The sequence below is a fragment of the Pristis pectinata genome, chromosome 15, assembly GCF_009764475.1.
Source record: "Pristis pectinata isolate sPriPec2 chromosome 15, sPriPec2.1.pri, whole genome shotgun sequence".
Classification (NCBI taxonomy): Eukaryota; Metazoa; Chordata; class Chondrichthyes; order Rhinopristiformes; family Pristidae; genus Pristis; species Pristis pectinata.
In genome coordinates this window covers 12615839-12636148 of record NC_067419.1, presented here as the reverse complement: position 1 = coordinate 12636148, position 20310 = coordinate 12615839, and the positions used below count along the sequence as shown (strand labels likewise).

Here is a 20310-nt window from a genome sequence, read left to right as displayed (position 1 = left end):
ATCCAACAATCTGTTAGTGAATGAATATAATATAAAAGAAAAATATTTATTATAAAATATAAAAGAAAGAAAAAAAAATCCCCGAAACAATAAGAAAAATTATAAATATATCAAACCAAACTAAGCTAAAGTAAAAAAAAATTCAAAAAAAACAGAAAAAAAAAGCTGGACTAAAATTTCTCAATAGAAACAGAGCAATATTATGTCGTCGTTCCTCTAGTGGTGATAGATTTTGATTGAATAAAATGAGAAGGAGCTGTTCAAGATAACCAGTACAATATTAAACAGAGCTTTATAAGTACAAAATGATACCAAAGCCAGGGAATTTGACCCTAATCATTTATAAACATCGGTTCAGTCCAAGAGACCCATTCTGGGCATATTTTAAAATAGATTTACTCAAATTGTTGCAGTAGTGAGACTTTGGCATTAATAAGTCGTCTGAAGAGGCTGTAATTGCTTCCCTCAGCAATCTTACGGTAGAGTTTTCTAGCATCGGGGTTTACATCGAGTAAATAAAGAGAAGCGATTTCCAGAGGCTGAAGGATTAGCAACCCGAGGGCACAGACAAAGAGTTTGGCAGAAGCAGAGGGAACAAATGAAGCAAAACATTAATGTAAAAACAAGTAGTTCTAACCTATAGTACTCCATGTGACAGAGTGGTGGATATGGATTCACCAGCAACCTTCAGGACAGAAGGTCATACATATTTGAAAGAGGATAAATTTGGATAGATATCAGAAAGAAGCAGGAGAGTGGAACAAACTGGATCGTACTTCTATCAGGCAAGCACAAGTTCAACAGATTGAACGGCCTCTTCCTGTCCTTTACTATTCTATGAAAGAATTACAAAAACTAGACTGAAAAAAAAAGCAAAACACATGAATCATGTTCAGTGCATAAAGTGCAACATGTGGATGTACAAAACTTAGATTTCCAGAAGCCATTTGATAAGTTGTGGCGTGAAAGGTTTTTGTGGAAAATAGAACCTCACAGGACATCATGTAATGCATTGGAATGGATAGATGATTGGCTGGCCAGCTGGAAGCAAAGTAGGTGTAAACCAATCTTTCTCCTGGTGGGAAGATGCAATAAGTGGTGCACCTCACAGATTGGTGCTGGGGCCTCGATGTTTTGCAGTTTATCGAAGTGACTTGAATGAAGGCACTGACAGTATGGTTGCTATATTTGCTAAATATATGAAAACAGGCAGGAATTAAGTTGTATAGAGGGGATAATGAGGTTCTCAGAGGAATATACATCGACTAAGTGAATGGGGGAAGATCTGGCAAATGCAGTATAATGTGAATAATGTGAAATTGGTAATTCATTTATTATTGTCACGTGTACCAAGATACAGTGAAAAGCTTTTGTTTGCATGCCATCCAGACAGATCATTCCATATATTAAGGTAGGACCAAAGGAAAAAAAGCCCAGAGTGCAGAATATAGTTTTACAGTTACATAAAAAAGTGCAGTGCAGGTAGACAATATAAGAATCAGATATATTATCACTGACTTACATGAAGTGAAATGTGTTGTTCTGTGGCAGCAGTACAGTGCAAAGACATAAAATTATTATAAATTACAAAAATAAATAAATAGTGCAAGAAAAAAATAAGAGTAGTCTTCGTGGACTACTCAGAAATCTGATGGCGGAGGGGAAGAAGCTGATTCTAAATCGTTGAATGTGGGTCTTCAGGCTCCCGTACCTCCTCCCTGATGGTAATAACGAGAAGAGGGCATGGCCCAGATGGTGACGGTCCTTAGTGATGGATGCCACCTTCTTGAGCCTGGTATGGAGGCTCCAATGCACAGAATCGCGAGAGGCTGCAGAGGGTTGTAGACTCAGCCAGCTCCATCACGGGCACAACCCTCCTTGCCATCGAGGACATCTTCAAGAGGCGGCATCTCAAGAAGGCAGCATCCATCACGAAGGACCCTCACCACCCAGGACATGCCTTCTTCTCGTTACTGCCATTGGCAAGGAGATACAGGAGCTTGAAGACCCACACTCAACATTTCAGGAACAGCTTCTTCCCCTCTGCCATCAGATTTCTGAATGGTCCATGAACCCATAAATGCTACCTCAGTTTGTATCTGGAGTTTAGAAAAGTGAGAGGAGGAGTTGATTGAAACATACATGTCCCTGAGGTGCTTTGACAGGGTGGATATAGAGATGAAGCTGCCTCCTGGGGGATATCTAGTAGATGGAGTCACTGCTGAAAAAAAATGGTCACCTTTTTCAGAGAGAGATAAGGTAAAATATTTTCCCCTCAAGGGTTGAGTGTCTTTGGAACACACTTCCTCAAAAGGGCAGTGGAAAGAGACTCTCAGAATATTTTTGAGACAGAGGAAGATAGATTCTCGATAAAGAAGCTTACTGTGGGCAAGATGAAAACATGACATTGAGATTACAACCAGATCAGTCATGATGTTATGAATGGTGGAGCTAGCATGAAAGGCCAAGAGGCCTCTTCCTGCCCCACTTGTTCGCTGCACCGTATCACCCGTAGAACAGGAAACAGTCCGATCTGCCAAAATTTCAAAATTAAATTCCCCACTCATCCGAGTGTGAAATACCAAAAACAGGGCAAGGCCATACAGCCCATTGAACCAGCTCCACCCTTCAATAAGACCACAGCAAATCATGTGCCATAAGTCCACATGCCCATTCAATCACCATACCCCATTTACTGCCCAACAGACCATCGACCTCAACCATGAACTTACTGGCTGAAAGAAGCAAAGCTTTCAGAAATAGTACCACAATGCTCTCGCATAGTCTCAAACCCACATTCTCTATTAGCAAAGGAAGTCGAATGCCTCTTCATTGCCACCGCCCGCCCCCACCCCACTGAGATAGAGCAAATAAAGCAAAAACAACACCGCTCTGACATGACTCCATGCATGACAGATAAAAGAGTTAAATACGAGGACAGGTTGCACAGACTGCCAGTGCGTTCCCTTGAAAGTACAAGATAAGGGGTCATTTCAATGTTTAAGATAATCAAGGGAATCAACAGAGCTCTGTTGATTTCCTTGATTATCTTAAACATTGAAATGAAATTACACAAGTAATTCCGCAGACGCTGGAATCTGGAGCAATACACAAGAAGTGCTGGAGGAACTCAGCAGGTCAGGCAGCATCCACGGAGGGAAATAAACAGTCCGCCACTGCAACCGCCAGAACCTCCCGGTGGCCACCCACTTCAATTCCACATCCCACTCCCATACTGACATGTCTATCCATGGCCTCCTCTACTGCCACGTTGAGACCAGACGCAGGTTGGAGGAACAACACCTCATATTCTGCCTTGGGAGCTCCAACCTGATGGCCTCAACATCGATTTCTCTAACTTCCGGTAACTTCACCCTCTTTTTCTTCCCACCCCCCCCCAACTCTTCTGTCTTCCTTTATTCTTATGGCTCCCTTCCCCTGCCTTGATGACCTGCCCATCTCATCTTGTCATCTCCTCCCCTCCCCCATCCTTTATTCCATGGTCCACTGCCCTCTCTTACTGGATTCCTTCTTCTTCAGCCCTTTGCCTCTTCTACCCATCACCTCCCAGTTTATTACATCTTCTCCCCCTCCCCCACCCACCTACCATCCCCCCCCTCACTTGAACTCACCTTCCCCCGACCTGCGTGTGCTCCTCCCCCTCCCCCCGCCACCTTATTCTGGCTTCTTCCCTCTTCCTTTCCAGTCCTGATGAAGGGTCTCGGCCTGAAACGTCGACTGTTTATTTCCTTCCATAGATGCTGCCTGACCTCCTGAGTTCCTCCAGGGCTTTCTGTGTATTGAGAGATAAATTATTTCCTCTGGAGGGCAAGTTTGGAACAGCTTCAACCTTAGAAGACTGTTCATGAAGTACTTTGTATCGAAATGGTATTGAGAGTTCAAACCACTGTCTCACAAGAATCACTTGAAGCCTGGTGAGTTGGAAGTGTCAAAATAGGTGACAAACGGCTCAGTGTTTGGCTGATAGTATGAGTAAAGAGGAAACAGGTTGAAGGTCAAATGCCCCACTCTTGTACCCACTTCAGTGAATGTTTCAAAGTTATTTATGAATATGTATAATTTGTCATGAATTTATTGAATCTTAATTCTGACAATTATGCACACTATCCCTTGAAACACATCCAATTATTTTAAAAGCTGATGTAAAAATAGGCTGATTTAAACACAATCCATGCTTTGCTTTAAAGAAGGTTTCTATACACAAGTTTAAGTTGCTTTGTCAAGGGAGGCCTGACAAAACAGGATAAGCGTTACAGTGACAGGAATTAAATTGAGCTGAAACTCCTGATTGTCTATTTTAGAAAAAGACCAATTCATTCGATTAGAGTTTAAAACTTCGAAGGGATGAACTGAATTGATTGCAGAAATTTACGCTGAACTGTTTGGTCCATCAAGCAACAATCAGTGGGAAGTATTTTAAACAGTATTTGGAATGCTACAGAACCAAGATAGACGAGGACTGGGTCAATGCAATTTGCGGACAAGCAGTCTGACCTGGTCTATGGCCAAAGAGTCTCTGCATCGATCCTCCCTTCAGGTTTTCTACCTACCCTTTGATCCCACAGGCAACCAATCCCCACCTGCCTCTCCCTGAACTACTTGCTTCCTCTTCTTCACCAAACGCCAGCCTAATCCTGCAAATAGCAATGCCCACTGTACATGTTAAACGATGCAAGCCCTGATCTACTGTGCACACAACTGGATCCTTGCTCTTCAGCAAAACGGAGTAGGGAGGGGAGGAAATTCACCTGTTGTGTGTCACTAGTTTAAAAATCTTTTGAACCACTGAATAATTTGCAGCCACCAAAAGTTCTCCAGGACATTCTTGCTTCCTTGGGAACTATTAAAGTGATGATACAACAATCATAATGTTGTTTCAAAACTCTCCAGGTTGCAGTTTTCCAATCCAACATCTCGTTCTTTCCCAGTTCTGATGAAGGATCACAAATCCGAAACATTAACTGTTTCTCTTTCCACAGATGCTGCTTGTGCTGCTGAGTTCTTCCAGCACTTCCAGTGCTTGTTTCACATGTTACAGGCGAGCCACTCAGTACAGAGGGGGGATTGTATTCCTAGACAACAGGTCGTATCACCATTTTCCCCTAACATAAAGCTATGTCTTCTGCGTAGGCGTTAAGAAACATGAATTGAAAAAAAATGTTTCATTAACTTTTTTTAAAATATTTATTTTTTTGTCCAAAAAATAAATAAATCAGGGAGAGAGTGACCAGATACTTAGGAAAGTCTGAGCCAGTGCGAATTTATATGGCATAGATTAGAGGAGATTACAAAGGAATACGGTCAGATAAATCAGCGGGCAAAACTGTGGCTATAGATTTGAAAAAAAGGATGGATTGACTGGTTAATCTGAATGACATTGATGATGAGGATTAAGTACAGACTTTATCTTATCTGTATTTCTAGGTGACATTTAATAAAGATCCTGACAAGAGATTGCCAAAAGAGCGCACAGAATTTAACACTGTTGTAACACTCTTACGTAGGTCAGTAATTCACCAGGATAAAAAGGAACATTCTCAGATTGACAAGATAAGCGTACTAGGTAGCTTTCTGTCACATTTATCAATGATCTGGGCAAAGAGATGCAACTTGAATATCAAAAATGCCAAATTATGCTATCAACACAGCACAGTACATTGTGTAGCTGAGAACAGGAAGTTACACAGACAAATAAGTGAATGCGAAAAAAATTTGGCACGTAGAATTCAAAGTGTGAGGCTGCCTCTTTTGACCAGAGATAAACCAGAATATTTCCTCAATGACAAGAGACAAGTAATTTTTTTTTAAAAGTGTCAAAGGCACTGGGTGTTCATTCACATAAATAGCTAAGTTCTAGTACACAAATACAAAGGGACATGGAAGGTGGAATCTTGGTCTTCATCTCAAGGGAGGTGACTCTCAATGCAAATAGAAAATTTTACCGTTTTAAAATAGGCAGCAACAAACAAGGACAGAAACTCGCACCCTTCTTAAAATGGCAGCAACTTTAAAAGTTACCAGAGTACCAATGGAATATTAACGACTTTACTGCATCAAAGTGAGATGTGCTATTCCTTCAAAGAGCAGTGCCTGTGTTTCATCCAAAATTACAATCCGCTCATCAACCAACATCATCAGCTTACCTTCCAAAGCCATTTTTAAAACTTTTTCTCCTGTTCCAAGTTCATGTGATGGATACTTCACTGAAATAATTCCCTGGAAATCAGAAAGATACAATTAAACAGTCATCACTGCCTTCTTGCATTGTGGCTTTCAAGATCTTTTGTTAAACATTCTTCCCTCCTCTGTTCTTGCAAAGGAATTCTAGATAAGAAAAAGCAGATTCAAGAAAAAAAATCCCACCAGGGCCATTATGGAAAATCACCCTTCCAATGGCTGGAGTAAAGCAGCTTAAAAAAAGCCACACCCCACATTAAGCCACCTCCTGAAACCCAGGAGTGACGCCACGTCACTTAAGAACATTAGAAACAGAACTAATAGACCACATGGCCCTTAAGCCATTAAATATCACAGTAGGTCATCGACTTTCTCAAGCCACTGTCATGTTCCTCGATTCTTTAATCTACAGGTCTCTGTCTTATATTATGGTCAGCAACTGAGTACGCACAACTTACTGGGGTAAACGGTTCCTAACCGTGTGCATGAAGATATTTCCTGTCATCCCAATACCAATTGGCTACTCATGATGCCCCTTGGGTCTGGACACTTCATCCAAGCGAAGCAACCTCTCAGCATCCACCTTGTCAAGACCTCTTCAAACAGGGAACCACCTCCAATTCTTCTGAATTTCAAACATCAGCCCTCCTATTGAACCCCCTCTCGTACACTAACTGCAGAAGTTAACAGTAACTACCGTGCTACTTCTGAGGTCATTTCAAAAGGTACAAAGTTCAAAACTACATATAATACTCAAGATGTGCCCTCAAAGCCTTGAGCAAGTTGTTGCAAGACTGCTGACTTCTTGTATTCTGGCTCCCTTACAGTACAGTACAGTACCACATAATGTATTAAGGGATGGGACAATGCTAGGAACACTGGTAAGTTCTAACCATAACTGCAGGACACCAGGAGTTTCAAAACAAGGGTTTGCATTCTGGTCTAACAATAAGGCACACTAATATGGAGTGCTAACATCACATGCGATGAGAGTGACATCATTACTTTCCTTATCCATGATTTATTAACACTGAACACATCATCTGCAGTTATAATTACTTGCTGAACCTACATGCTTACCTTCTACATTTCACATGCAGATTTCCCTGAACATGAGCATCCAGTTGTCTCACACCATCTAAACAAAACACTCCACTTTTCGACATTTCCTACCAAGGTGAAGCACCTCTCACATCCCTACAAGATACTCCACCTGCCATTCTTGCACTTAACCCATCTATAAATGGTGCAGAATTGCGTCTTCCTGACTGCTCACCTTCCTTCTTCGTTCAATAGCATCAGTGAACATGGACATATTGCACTTGGCCTTCCAACTCAATCATTAACGTAGATGGAAATTGGAGCAGGAGTAGACCATTCAACCCTTTAAGCCTGCATCATTTAATCGTGCAAATCCAATACCCTGTGCCCGCTTGATCTCTTTAACCGTTAGCACTATATCCGACTCCACATTGAACAAGCTCCATGATGTGGTCTCAAGTGCCCTCTGTGGTGTAGATTTCTACAGGTTCACCACTCTCTAGGTAAAGAAATTTCTCATCGCAGTCCCAAGTGGTTTTTCCTGTATCCTAAGGCTGGACCCCTGGTTCTGGTCTTCCCCACTATCAAAAACATCCTTCCTATTTCCAGTCCCATCAAGACTTTTGAGATTCAATGAGGGCCCTTCTCTCTCTGCTAGAATGGAAGATCATCAAAATCCTAGCTCCAACATAGGTGGGTGCTCCCTTATCACAACCCGACCCATTTATCCCTACCTTTCTGCCTTTTAACAAATCTTTGATTCATGCTAATCTATTCCCACCAACTGCATGAGCCCTTATCTTGGGTAAATTTGAAAAAGGTATTGAACTTTAATTGGCTGGTTCCCACAGGCCAAGGCCTTGGAAGAGAGATTTTGCCAGTGTGGTGTTAGTGAGGACTCGGAGAAGATTATTAACTCTTGGATTCAAGTCGGAACAAGACAGAGACACTGAGCTTGGCAATGAGGCAAAAATACATATCTTTTTTGTTTAAAAAAAACAAGCCCTTTATTTCCTACTGTTATTGATGGACATTTCGAGTCCTGCGTTTAAGCAGGCTTATCACAGGACTCGAAATGACAGCATGTTCCAAAATACCACAGTTTCTGCTTCCAGAAGCAGTTTATCTCCTCCTTATGCCACTCACCAGAAAATTACCAAAGCAAGATTGACCTAGGATTTCAATGTTATATCCATTACAGATTTGTATTGCGGGGCTGGCATCGTTTGTGTTGCACCTCCTCATACAGATCGGCACAGCAACAAACTATGTATTTTTTTACTGATCTGATTTGAGTTTAGAGGGCTTTACTTCCCCGGATATGGTAGTTCTTTATCTCTGATGCGCTCTTTTCTGAACAAGCAAATGGGCCATTCACATCACCACAATCCTTTTCATGCTGACATTTTTACAAGCAAAAACAAAAATGTGCATTCACATAGCATCTTTCACAGCTTTAGGATATTTCAAAACATATTACAGCTGATAACACACTGGTGAAGTGCGAGAATGGTTGTAATTTAGGAAACATGGCACCCAATTTGCATACCCAGCTATAAGATAATGTCAGGATAAATTGTTTTGGGTATTGAGCGGGAAATAAATATTGTCCGGGGCCCAAGGAAAGAACTTCCTCTTCTCTGAGCAGTGTTGTACTCTAATGACAAAGATGCCTCACTTAAATGTTTCGTAGGAACATGCTAGCGATTATTAGAACCACCAAGACAGAGGATGAACGGTGAAACAATTCAGAGAAGGCTACGTGCCTTAAGCATGTAAACAGGGTTAATATAGGCAAGGACAATGGGCAGCATGGACACGTTGGACCAAAGGGCCTGTTTTTGTGGTGTACAATTCTTGGACTCTATGTACTCTTAAATACCAAATATTGGAACAGCGTTGGCACAGTGGTTAAACGACCAGACTGAAAACCCAGAGGCCTGGACTAACAATCCAGAGAGAGTTCAAATCCCTCCAAGACACTTAAGGAACTTAAATACAATAAACATAACCTGGAAATTAATGGTTACCACAAAACTACCATCTTGTCATGAAAAAAAACATCCAGCTGACTAGCATCCTTCAGGGGCTGAAATGTAAGATAAGGTAAGATATCTTTATTAGTCACATGTACATCAAAACACGCAATGCATCTTTTGCGCAGAGTGTTCTGGGGACAGCCCACGAGTGTCGTCACGCTTCCGGCACCAACATAGCGTGCCCACAACTTCCTAACCTGCACGCCTTTGGAATGTGGGACGAAACCGGAGCACCTGGAGGAAACCCACGCAGACATGGGGAGAACCTACAAACTCCTTACAGACATCCTCACATGGCCTTTAGGTGACTCCCGACACACAGCAATGTAAGTGCCCCAAAAAGGGCCTAGCAAACCAGTCTGTTGCATCGCAACTGCTACGTTCTGCAGCAATTCAAGGCAGTAGCTCACTGTCACCTTCTCAAGGGAAGCTGGGGATAGGCAATAAATGCTGGTCTTGCTGACGATGCACACGTCCGCATAAAACAATAAGTAGGATGCAAAATCCAACAATAGTTTTTAGAAGAACAATACAAGAGCAGAAAACTTCAACAAAATTGAAAAACAAATGTATCAACGGTTAATTTCCTTGACTACAAAATACAGTTGCAAGTCTATTTGTCTGTTTAAGCTATAAATTGGTTCCTGGATAATCTGGTGTATTTAAATTGGAAGGCAACCTTTAAGGCCACTGCAGTCTGACAACGTAAATTCAGATCCTGGAGTCTTTTGTCCATCGTGAAGAATGTTCACTAATTCAGTACTTTGAGGACACAGTGGCATCAGAAGCTTCCCTAATGTTATTGCTACTGAAGAAGTCCCACTTCACCAGGACAGACTGTTCCAACAGGAACAAAGCTGTGAATTACCATAAATGGTGAATGATATTCTCCAATTAACACAGTACAGTGTCTCTGCTATACGAGGAGGGAACAGTTCCAAGGTATTAATCTCCAACAGTACTATAAATGCAAAATATTCAGTCCGGAGATTAAGCTAACATGAGCTCAGTCACAGCACTGGGACTGTAAGCAGACAGAACAAATTCTGTTACAACAGTCAGCTGCTGGCAAACCAACTCAAACACAGGCCAGAGCATTTTCTTTGAAACATAAAGCTACATTTCGTCTTATAAGAATAATTATTGCATGGTAGGTTTGAGCAGCCTTCCCTCTTAATGTGATCCCCATCCAATGCAGTACAAAAGAAAATCATTTGCGTTTTATTAACAGAAATCATTTAAAGCCTCAACACAACTGTTCTTTGGAAAATTTACTGAATTAAAAACATCCCCAACAGCAAGTCCATGGTGAAAGTACAAAAAAGCCTTCAAGTTTATCTCAAGTCTCTTGTTTCACACTTCCAAATGACATTCTCTCTCTCTCTGTGGCTTCCACAGTGTATTGCTGTGCTGGTATATGTGTGACTTGCAGTCTGCTTATTGATAGAAGAATGCTGGGGAAGGTGAGGAGAGATTTCCTTTTCATTTTAAGCAGAATAATGTGCTATCCCCTGTTCAGTCTTGGTAATCACTGAAATTGTGTGCAACTTACACTTCCAGAGGGAAGGTATTCACATTTCAGAGACCACTGACAGTATTCTGTCATATGCCCTCAGAATACTGGACTTTAGAGAATGTCCTGGCCACAAACCAATGGCTTCTTGGCAGCATAAATACCTTTAATACAACCAACTGTAAAAATACTGTTCTCAGTTATAACTCAGCAATATGAATATCATTGACAAGGCAATGTTTATTTCCCAACTTTTCTGACATCGAAGTAGTACTGAGCCACCTTCTTGAGGTGCGTTCTCTGCAGCCAAAATGGTGTACAACTTGGAAAGGAAGTTGGTTGCATTCCCATGTGCCTGCTGGCCTTGTCCTTCAAGAGGGGAGAGGCTGGGGGGTTTGCTCACATAGCTTTGGTACTTTGGATGTTAAGGGTCTGATGAGATGTATCTGAGCTGCTAAGGAAGACAATGGGAGACACTGTTGTAGCTCTGGCAGAAATTTTCATACCTTCTTTGGTCAGAGTTGTCAGAAGATCAGAGAACACAAAATGTTGGGACCTTTATCCCAGAAGGACAGGAGGGATAAGCAAGGTCAGTGGTAGGGAAAATATTGGGAAAACATTCTGAGGAATAGGGATTAATCTGCACATGGAGAAGGGATTAATCAGGGTTACAGCATGGCATTGTTAAAGGGAGATTGTGTCCGACTAATCTGATTGAATTTTTTGAAGAGGTAACCAAATGCCTTGATGAGGGAGGGCAGTGTAGTTCATGTCGTCTACACGGATTTCAGTAAGGCCTTAGTTTTGCGAGACTGGTACCAAAACTAAGAGCCCCTGGGATCCAGGGCAATTTGGCAAATTGGACTGGAAGTTGGTTTGGTGATCGGAGGAAGACCAAGATGGTGGGGAGCTGCTTTTAAAACTGAAACCGTGGCCAGTGGTGTACCACATGGATCGGTGCTGGGACCCTTGCTGTCTGTTATATACATTAATGATCTGTATGTGAATGTAGGAGGAATGATAAGTTTGCAGATGATGGAAAAATTGGTGATTTTATTTGATAGTGAAAAAGGTAGGCTTCAGCTCCAGAACAATACTGATGAATTGGTAAGATGGGCAGGCACGGTAATGTAGCGGTCAGCGCAATGCGATTACAGCGCCAGTAACCCAGGTTCAATTCCTGCCACTGTCTGTAAGGAGTTTGTACATTCTTCCCGTGGCTGTGTGGGTTTCCTCCGGGTGCTCCAGTTTCCTCCCACATTCCAGAGACATGCAGGTTAGGAAGCTGTGGGCATACTATGTTGGCACTATGCTGCCCCCAGAGCACTCTACGCAAAAGATGCATTTCACTGTGTGTTTCGATGTACATGTGACTAATAAAGAAATCTTAAATCTTAAAGATGTGCAGACTCATGGCAGATGGAATTTATTCCTGAAATACGTATGTTTGTGAAATATGTATCTTGGGAGGACCAATAAGGCTAAGGAATGCAGAATGAATTGCAAAATCCTGGGAAATACTAAGAACTAGAGGAACCTTTGGTGTACATGTCCAAGGATCTCTAAAGGATGCAGCACAGGAAAAAAAGGTGGTTAAGAAGAGATACCTAGGACATACAATATACGAGCAGGAAGGTTATGGTAATACTTCATAAACCATTTAGTTAGGTCACAGCTGAAGAACTGTGCGCAGTTCTGGTCTCCACATTAGAGGAAGTACGTGACTGCACGGGATAAGGGAGATTCACCAGGATGTTGTCTGGATAAAGTACTTCAGTTATGAGGAGAGTGGGTTTGTTCTCCTTGGAGCATAGAATCCGAGGTGGGGCCTGATAAGGAATACAAAATTTTGAGGGCTATCAAATCGGGGAGATAGCCAGAAATTTTTCCCTTTAGCAAAGGTGTCCATAATCAGAGGGCACAGGTCTAAAGTAAGGGCGAGGAGATTTGAGGAGGATTTGGTATTTTAAATCCAAGGTTGGTCGAAATCTGGAAAAACACTGCCAGAGAGGTTGCTGATGACTGGCACTCCCGCAACAATAAGTATTTAGATGAGCACTTGAACCCGCATGGCAAAGAAGGCTGTGGGCTAGGCGCTGGAAAGTGCGATTAGTATAGACAGATACTTGGTAACTACTTCACAGTGTGGAGAAGGACCCGTTTCTATGCTGTGTAACACTCTGACTTGACTAAATTATACAAAAAGCTACTGGATATCTGGAACCAAACTGATCCAAAAAGTTGCCAGAGAAGAACATGATCCATGGTTTGATACATTTGTTTACTTTGTCAGAGCAGAATTAACAATTCCTGATAATTCCAAGAGGTGGGACAATGTCAGATGATGGACTGAGACGTCAGGTGACTAGATAGTCATTAAGGCTCAAGGAAGCAAGCTTTTTTTTAAACCAAAAGGTCTGGGCTCAGGATAGTTAATTCTTCATAACTGCATGGAAGCTTGGGAATGATTGTGGATCATGTGTTAATGCAATGATTCTATCTAAGAGGGATATTTCCTCTCAGATGTACATCAAGCAACAGAAAGATCAAAGAAAGCAGATTAGAAACATTAGGCAAATCTCTGGACTATAAATTGTCAGGTTAATTAACACCTAAATGAATGACACAGAAGTTCTCAGTCGTGACAGGTAGCAGAGTGCTTTGTTCAACAACTCCAGCAAAGCCTCAGAGTACCCACAGGGCCATTTAATTTCCAATGATTGGAATCCGGAGTGTCCACACTTGTTGTGACATTCCAGCCAAATTAGCTGGAAGTAGATGATTTACTAAATTAAACTAAAATTGGTGTCTACAGCCATCTAGAACATAGAACACAGAACAGTTCAGCACAGGAACAGGCTCTTCAGCCCACGATATTGTACTGAACTAATTAAACTAGTAATTAAATGCCTAACTAAACTAATCCCTTCTGCCCACACAGTGTCCATTCTCCCATTCTCTACACATTCACGTGCCTAAGAGCCTCTTAAATGCCTCTATCGTATTTGCCTCCAATACCTGTCCTGGCAGCGCATTCCAGGCATCCACCATGCACTGTGTAAAAAAAAACTTACCCAATCTCACCTTAAATGCATGCCCTCTCGTGTTAGATAGTTCAACCCTGGAAAAAGATACCGACTCTATCTATACTTCTCATGATCTAAAAACTTCTATCAGGTCTCCCCTCAGCCTCCACTGCTCCAGAGAAAACAACCCAAGTTTGTCCAACCTCTCCTCTCCTTATAGCATATGACCTCTAATCCATGCAGCATCCTGGTAAACCTCTTCTGTACCCTCTCCAAAGCCTCCACATCCTTCCTATAATAGGATCTATAGTTCATTTATTGCAAAGTACTCAGAACAGGACAGCACTAAGTCTTGTATATCTGACAAACTTTATCTGTTCAGAGTCAGTAAAAGATGACATAAGTATAAAATAACTTAAGTGTGCAAGATCCATAAATGGATGATGTTCCTGTCAAAACTGAAATTTCAGCTACTAGCCTTCATATCCATTTGTTCAAAAGTGTGACAAAATGCATTAGTCTGAAAGACACAATTAAGACTCATTGGTGCCACGTGGATAGGGCTTACCTTAATATACTTGTCGACGTATGCAGACCCCAACCGTAGCTTATCATATTCAATCCACTCACCGCAGCCAGACAACTGGGTTTCAATGGGACCATCGGACTCTCTGAGCTGCTGAAGTGGCATGCTTGGTTCGAATGACTAATTGGAAAGCAAAACAAAATTTAGTTGAGAATCCCCAGTTGAGACCATTCATAAACAAAACTGAGGAGGAATCAGCAAAAATAAACATTAGTTTCCATTCAAATAAAGATGGGCTATAAAAACACTCTTAAACAGGTTCACAGTTCCATACAATGAGTTGTTATGCAGGAATATTTTGGTCGGTGCACATGAAGTGCCTTGGTATTAGAAGTCCATAGCAAGCATCTCCTTCAACTTGACGTCAGTGTTTCTCAATCATAATGTTAGATTTCTACAAAAAGGGTAATAAAAATCCTTTCCCTTCGAAGGCTGTGGATGTTGGGACAATTAAAGCTGTCAATGGAAAATTGTATTAATAACACAGTAAAATACTCAACGATATTTCCCAAGAGCACTATGAACAAAACATGATACCAAAACTCAAAGTTATTCAGGCAGATACCCAAACACAGATCAAAGAGGAAAATGTTATGATGTGGAGAGTTTAGGAAGAGAATTTCTAGAGCTAGCAAAAGCCACAAAGACTGATTAAAATCAGGGATTGTTATGAGGCTGGAAATGGAGGACTGCTCCCATCTCAGAAGGTTTGTAGAGCAGAAGGAAGCTACAGCAATGGGGAAGGGCGAGGTCACAGAGGGAGTTGAAAGCAAGAAGAGATTATAAAAATCTGAACTTCCAAGCCCAAGATAAATCAGCTTTTGTTAGGTAAACAAATCAAAGGACAGGAAGTAAATACAGAGAGTAGGCTGTCTGGATCAAACTGAATAGCAGAGCAAGCCCTGCTCCTAATAATCCAACAGATTCTGAACAAGTAACTCAATATTTTAACTGCATGCTCTTTGATGAATCAATAAGCTCATCCTGCATGAGGGTCACACAGACCAGAAAAGAACCACTGTTTGACCCATTGTCTTCAGTGAAGACAACGCCCAAAGTCAGGGCGGTGATGGGACAGTACTGTTGGCCTTGGTGGTCATGGGCCAGGGAAGGTAAACAGAGAATTTGGCCAAGGTTCCACTGACCCATCATAATTAAGCAGCCGTGAGGTGGCACACTAGCCGAGTAAAGACAAAACATACCAGCCTATCTCCTACCTTCCCACCCGCCACCATCAAACGCCCACTGACACTCATGACTGTGACGCACACACAGACAACAATAGCGAGGTGAAGATATCACCTCATGTCCATGGAACCATACCCCAAGATAAAAAGATTGCTAAATGTATTTCACATCACATTCTGATGTACACATGAGCCCTCAATACATTCCTGCTTTAAAGTGTAGTGATGGTGGTAATAGACAAGACCACATCACTGAACTACTGATTATGTCAACCTAAGAATGGGAGGACAGCAGGGCCATTGCTGCTGCAACATGTGGGAGCTTGTGGACACTTCTGTCCCAAGTAACCACATCTGCGGTGGATGTTTGCAGCTTCAGGAACTTTGGCTTCATGCTGAGGAACGGGAGTCAGAGTTGCAGACAATGCCGAACACAGGGAGTGGGGGTGTTGGAGAAAATTACCTCCGACATCCCCCAAGCAACAGCAGCAGATGCACCCCTTGGATTAAATGCTTCAGAATTATCATGGGGTCAGACTGCAAGTGAGGGAGATGTGGGGATGCAAGAAACAGTACTGAAGGAGCCTGGGTCTCTGCACTTGTCGAATTCTTGCAACATTCCTGAATAAATATGCGGCTGTGGGAGAGACTAACAAACTGACCATAGCACTGCAGCACAGGAAGCCGTGTGTGTGTGTGTGTGTGTGTGTGTGTGTGTGTGTGTGTGTGTGTGTGTGTGTGTGTGTGTGTGTGTGTGTGAGCGAGAGAGAACACGACAGTGAAAAAAGTCAAAAGAATTGTGTTTGTAATGGGGGACAGCACAGTTTGGGGGATTGACACTGTCTTCTGCAGCCGGGACAAAGAGACCTGATCTTCATTTCCTACCCACTGCCAAGGTGAGGAACATCTCTGGCCTGGAGCAGACCTTGCAGTGGGAGGGAGAGAATACAGTTATCGTGCTCCACATAGGTACCAATGACAAACTTGGGACTAAGAAAGAGAGTTTCTGCTGAGAAAGTTTAAGCAACCAGCTCAGCTGAAAAGCAGAACCACAAAGATAGCAATTTTTAGATCATCACATAAACCACAAGCAAAATGACATAGGATTAGTTGGATCGTACGTAAGGGTATGGTAGAGATTTTGTGATCAGCCATGATCATAATGAAGTGCCTACTCTACTAAACAGTCTATGGTCCTGCTCCCAGAGCCAATAGCCATGTCATATCATGCAGATAAAAGTGACATCGGCATTGCGGCAAACATTGATTGGTACGCATGATAAAACACCGCTGCTCCTCTTCAAAGCAGGACCCTCATTTGGAAATTCTTCAATGGAATCTTATAGCCACGTCTGCACAGGACCGTGGGCTCTTAATCAGAACCACCAAGTTTTACCTTTGTAATTGGTAGAACATTCAGAATTCCAAAACAAAGGTGTAAGTCCCAAACTTCCACTTAACTGACTGAGGATCTGGGAATAACTAAAGGGAAATCTGCCCAGTAAACACAAGTCCAGGTTGACCTGATCTAAAGCCAGTGGGCCATTCATATCAATGGAATGACACTGTTGTGAAAAGAACAGCAAATACATTGAAGTGAGTTGCTTTCAAATACTTCCACATATTTTTTTTACTGAGCATTTATTACCCAGCCCTAATTGCCCTTGAGGTTGTGGAGTATGAGCCAACCTCCCATTGGAGCCGCAGGATGTAGAGCCACTGATGATGGGTCCAAGTCCTGCTGTGAAAGACGACAATATTTTTCCCAAGTCAGGGCAGTGTGCGACTCGGAAGGGAACCTGCAGGTGGTGGTGTTTCTACATGCCTGCTGCCTTTTTTCTTGTTTGAAAGCCCGAGTAACCTGGGGCGAGTAACTGCAATGCATTTTGTAGACAGTATACAATGCAGCCACTGTATGCCGGGGGTGATTGATGGGGTACCAATCAAGCAGTGTGCATTGCTCTGGATGGTTTTTGGTATTGGTATATTATTGTCATTGTACCGAGGTACAGTGAAAAAGTGGTCTTGCATACCATTCGTACAGATCAATTCATTGCACAGTTCATTGAGGTAGTACAGAGTAAAAATAATAACAGAATACAGAGTAAAGTGTCACAGCTACAGGAGGTGCATTGCCAGTAGACAATAAGGTGCAAGGTCAAACAAGTCCATCTCATCATATAAGGGAACCGTTCAATAATCTTATCACCATGGGATAGAAGCTGTCCTCGAGCCTGGTGGTATGTGCCCTCTTTGTGCTTCCTGAGAGTCGTTGACACTGCACTCAGAGGCACAGGACGCATGTGAGGCCACATTTGGAATACTGTGTTCATCCTTGGTCATTCTGCTACAGGAAATATGCCATTAAGCTGGAAAGAGTGCAGAGGAGATTTAAGAGGATGTTGCCAGGACTTGAGGGGCTGAGTTGTGGAGAGAGGCTGAGCAGGTTGGGACTTTTTTTTAAATTGGAGCATTGGAGAATGAGTGGTGGTCTTGAAGACATATAAAATCATGAGGGGCATGGACAGGATGAATGCACTCAGTCTTTCTCCCCTTCCTACCCCACCACCCGATCCCCCCCAGAGCTGGGGAATGAAGAACTAGAGGACAGAAATTTAGGGTGAGAGGGGAGAGATTTAATAGGAACCCGATGGGCAACTTTTTCACCCAGAGGGTGGTGAGTATATGGAATGAGCTGCCAGAGGAAGTGGTTAAGGCCGGTTCATTAACAACATTTAAAAGGCACTTGGACAGGTACATGGTTAGGAAAAGACATGGGCCAAACACGGGCAAATGGGACAAGTTTAGAAGGGAATCTTGATCGGCATGGACCAGTTGGGCCTTTTTCCATGCTATGTGTCTCAAGGCTCTATCCATCACAAGAAGTGATGGGGGACGGGTGGAAATAAAAGGACCTTTTGTTTTTAAAGACAGAAATATCCTACTGTAATGGGTAAAACTATTCCTGGTACATTCACATGCAAAATACAAGGAACTCCATACAGTTATAACAGCAAATGATACCGGTGCCTCAATGGTTAAAACTAAAAATCAAATTATAATTATACACCTCGCTCTGCCCCGCAAGCTCTGATTGCTAGAAACCGCCAACTGAGAGAGCAATTTAAGGAACAGTATGCACATCTCCATAGTCCTAACGACAGCTTGCTGCTTGATGAAACAGCCAGGATAAAAGGTGAAAAGCACCAACAAAATAACCACAGGGCAAGTGTAGCACAAACCAGAAGACAGGGAAAGAGAGAAAAACAGGTCATCTCCTTCCCACTGTGCTGGTTGGGTTTACTCAAGGTGAGGGGGGGGGGGGAGGTGGGGGTTGAAACTTGGGAAATTAAGTACAAAGTAGACAACTATTCTTCAGGGAGTGTCTGCTCACTTTCACTAGAAAGAGGCACCCAAGTTATTAACACTGAGTATCTATTAAAGCGTTACTGTACCTGTAAACTATTTGGATAAAACTACTTACCTGGCAGGGGAGAGACTGATTGCCAGGGGTTGGATAGTTCTTTCAAGAGCTGTTTCATGTGGTTGGGAAGAGATTGTAACCTTCAGCTGCCAGGGCAGTGGAAGTTATTCAACCTGAGCATGGCATGCAGAATACCAATCGTTTCTGCTGAAGCTGCAAGTTGGGTACAGAGAATCTTCGCAAAGGTGGGACTTGAGGTGCGCGGCTTCAGACAGGAGATCTTTGCAAGGTTTCTCTCGGGTAGGCTTTCAGATGCAACTTTTCAGAAAGTAGGTCGCTGCTTGAGGTTTTTTAGAGGAGGAATAAAGAAACACCCCGTCACTGCTGAGTGTGAGGCTCTCTTCCCACTCCTGCAAGAGAAGGAAGGGACGAACCTTCATTATCCACGCGTCCAATCTACGTGCTGATCCCTAAAGGCCTCACCTTCCTCAGGTAGGGGCAGTGAAGAGTATTGATATCAAGAATAAATAGGGCAAGTACTTGAAGCACTAAGGCGGTGCAGAGGGCAGACAAAAATGGTAACGTCATCCATCTTCGATCACGTGTCACCACTTGAATCACCATCACGGCCATCGGGTTTACCGAGACCAACCCAGAATGTGCTGAACCTACAGCAAACCCAGGAATGAAGCAGGTTCCTGCAAAGCAATCATCTGTTGAAACTGCAGAAAGGAGCAACACCAAACATCTGACTGCCAGGTATCCAAATGCTGCAATCTCTGCACAGAGGCTGGTGACCAGTACAAAACCAGTCCAAACTGAAAACAACTGCTGTGCACAGGCAAAGACAAGACAATCGGGAGCAGACAGCATCAGTCACAGCTCCTCCCAAAGAAACCAAGACTCCTCTCCCCACCAAAGTGGGGAGCACTAGGCTGAGAAGGAGACAAGAGAGGAAGAGGAAGGGACAGAACAAGATACCAGTCTGGAGTGGTATGGAACCATCCTTCAACAACCATCTCAAAACCCTGTCCAGAGGCTGCACGGCAGATCAAGAGCAAACCGGGGACAGAGGAGGGCTGAATCACTCAAGAGGAGGGGAGGAAAAACCCGCAAGTCTGAGGAGGTCAACGCACAAGGCAGGAAGAGGAGCCTGGAGTCACCATGGGGCAACGGTGAAACTTCCTCTGAAGAGGAGCAAGGAAGCCGGCAGAAGAAAACACGGTCAGAGCAGCTCAAAGAGTGGAGAGCGGCAGCGTCGATGCACCTGTCTCTGGAAAACCGAGGGCAGTGGTG

General features: G+C 42.9%; 1 protein-coding gene across 3 annotated transcripts in view; it reads right to left on the bottom strand.

The window, feature by feature from the left end:
• pot1 (protection of telomeres 1 homolog) overlaps positions 1-20310 on the bottom strand; it is a 266060-nt gene that overhangs the window by 172769 nt on the left and 72981 nt on the right. For 2 of the 3 annotated variants that reach the window (XM_052030224.1, XM_052030227.1), the window contains exons 1-3: positions 19075-19161; positions 14386-14523; positions 6165-6237 (exon numbers count right to left, since the gene is read on the bottom strand). In XM_052030224.1, coding sequence (XP_051886184.1) covers positions 6165-6237; positions 14386-14508 — 196 coding nt within the window. In that variant the 5' untranslated portion in view covers positions 14509-14523; positions 19075-19161. Of the gene's footprint in view, positions 1-6164; positions 6238-14385; positions 14524-19074; positions 19162-20310 lie in introns of those variants that run through there. The other variant, XM_052030226.1, reaches the window with a different exon arrangement.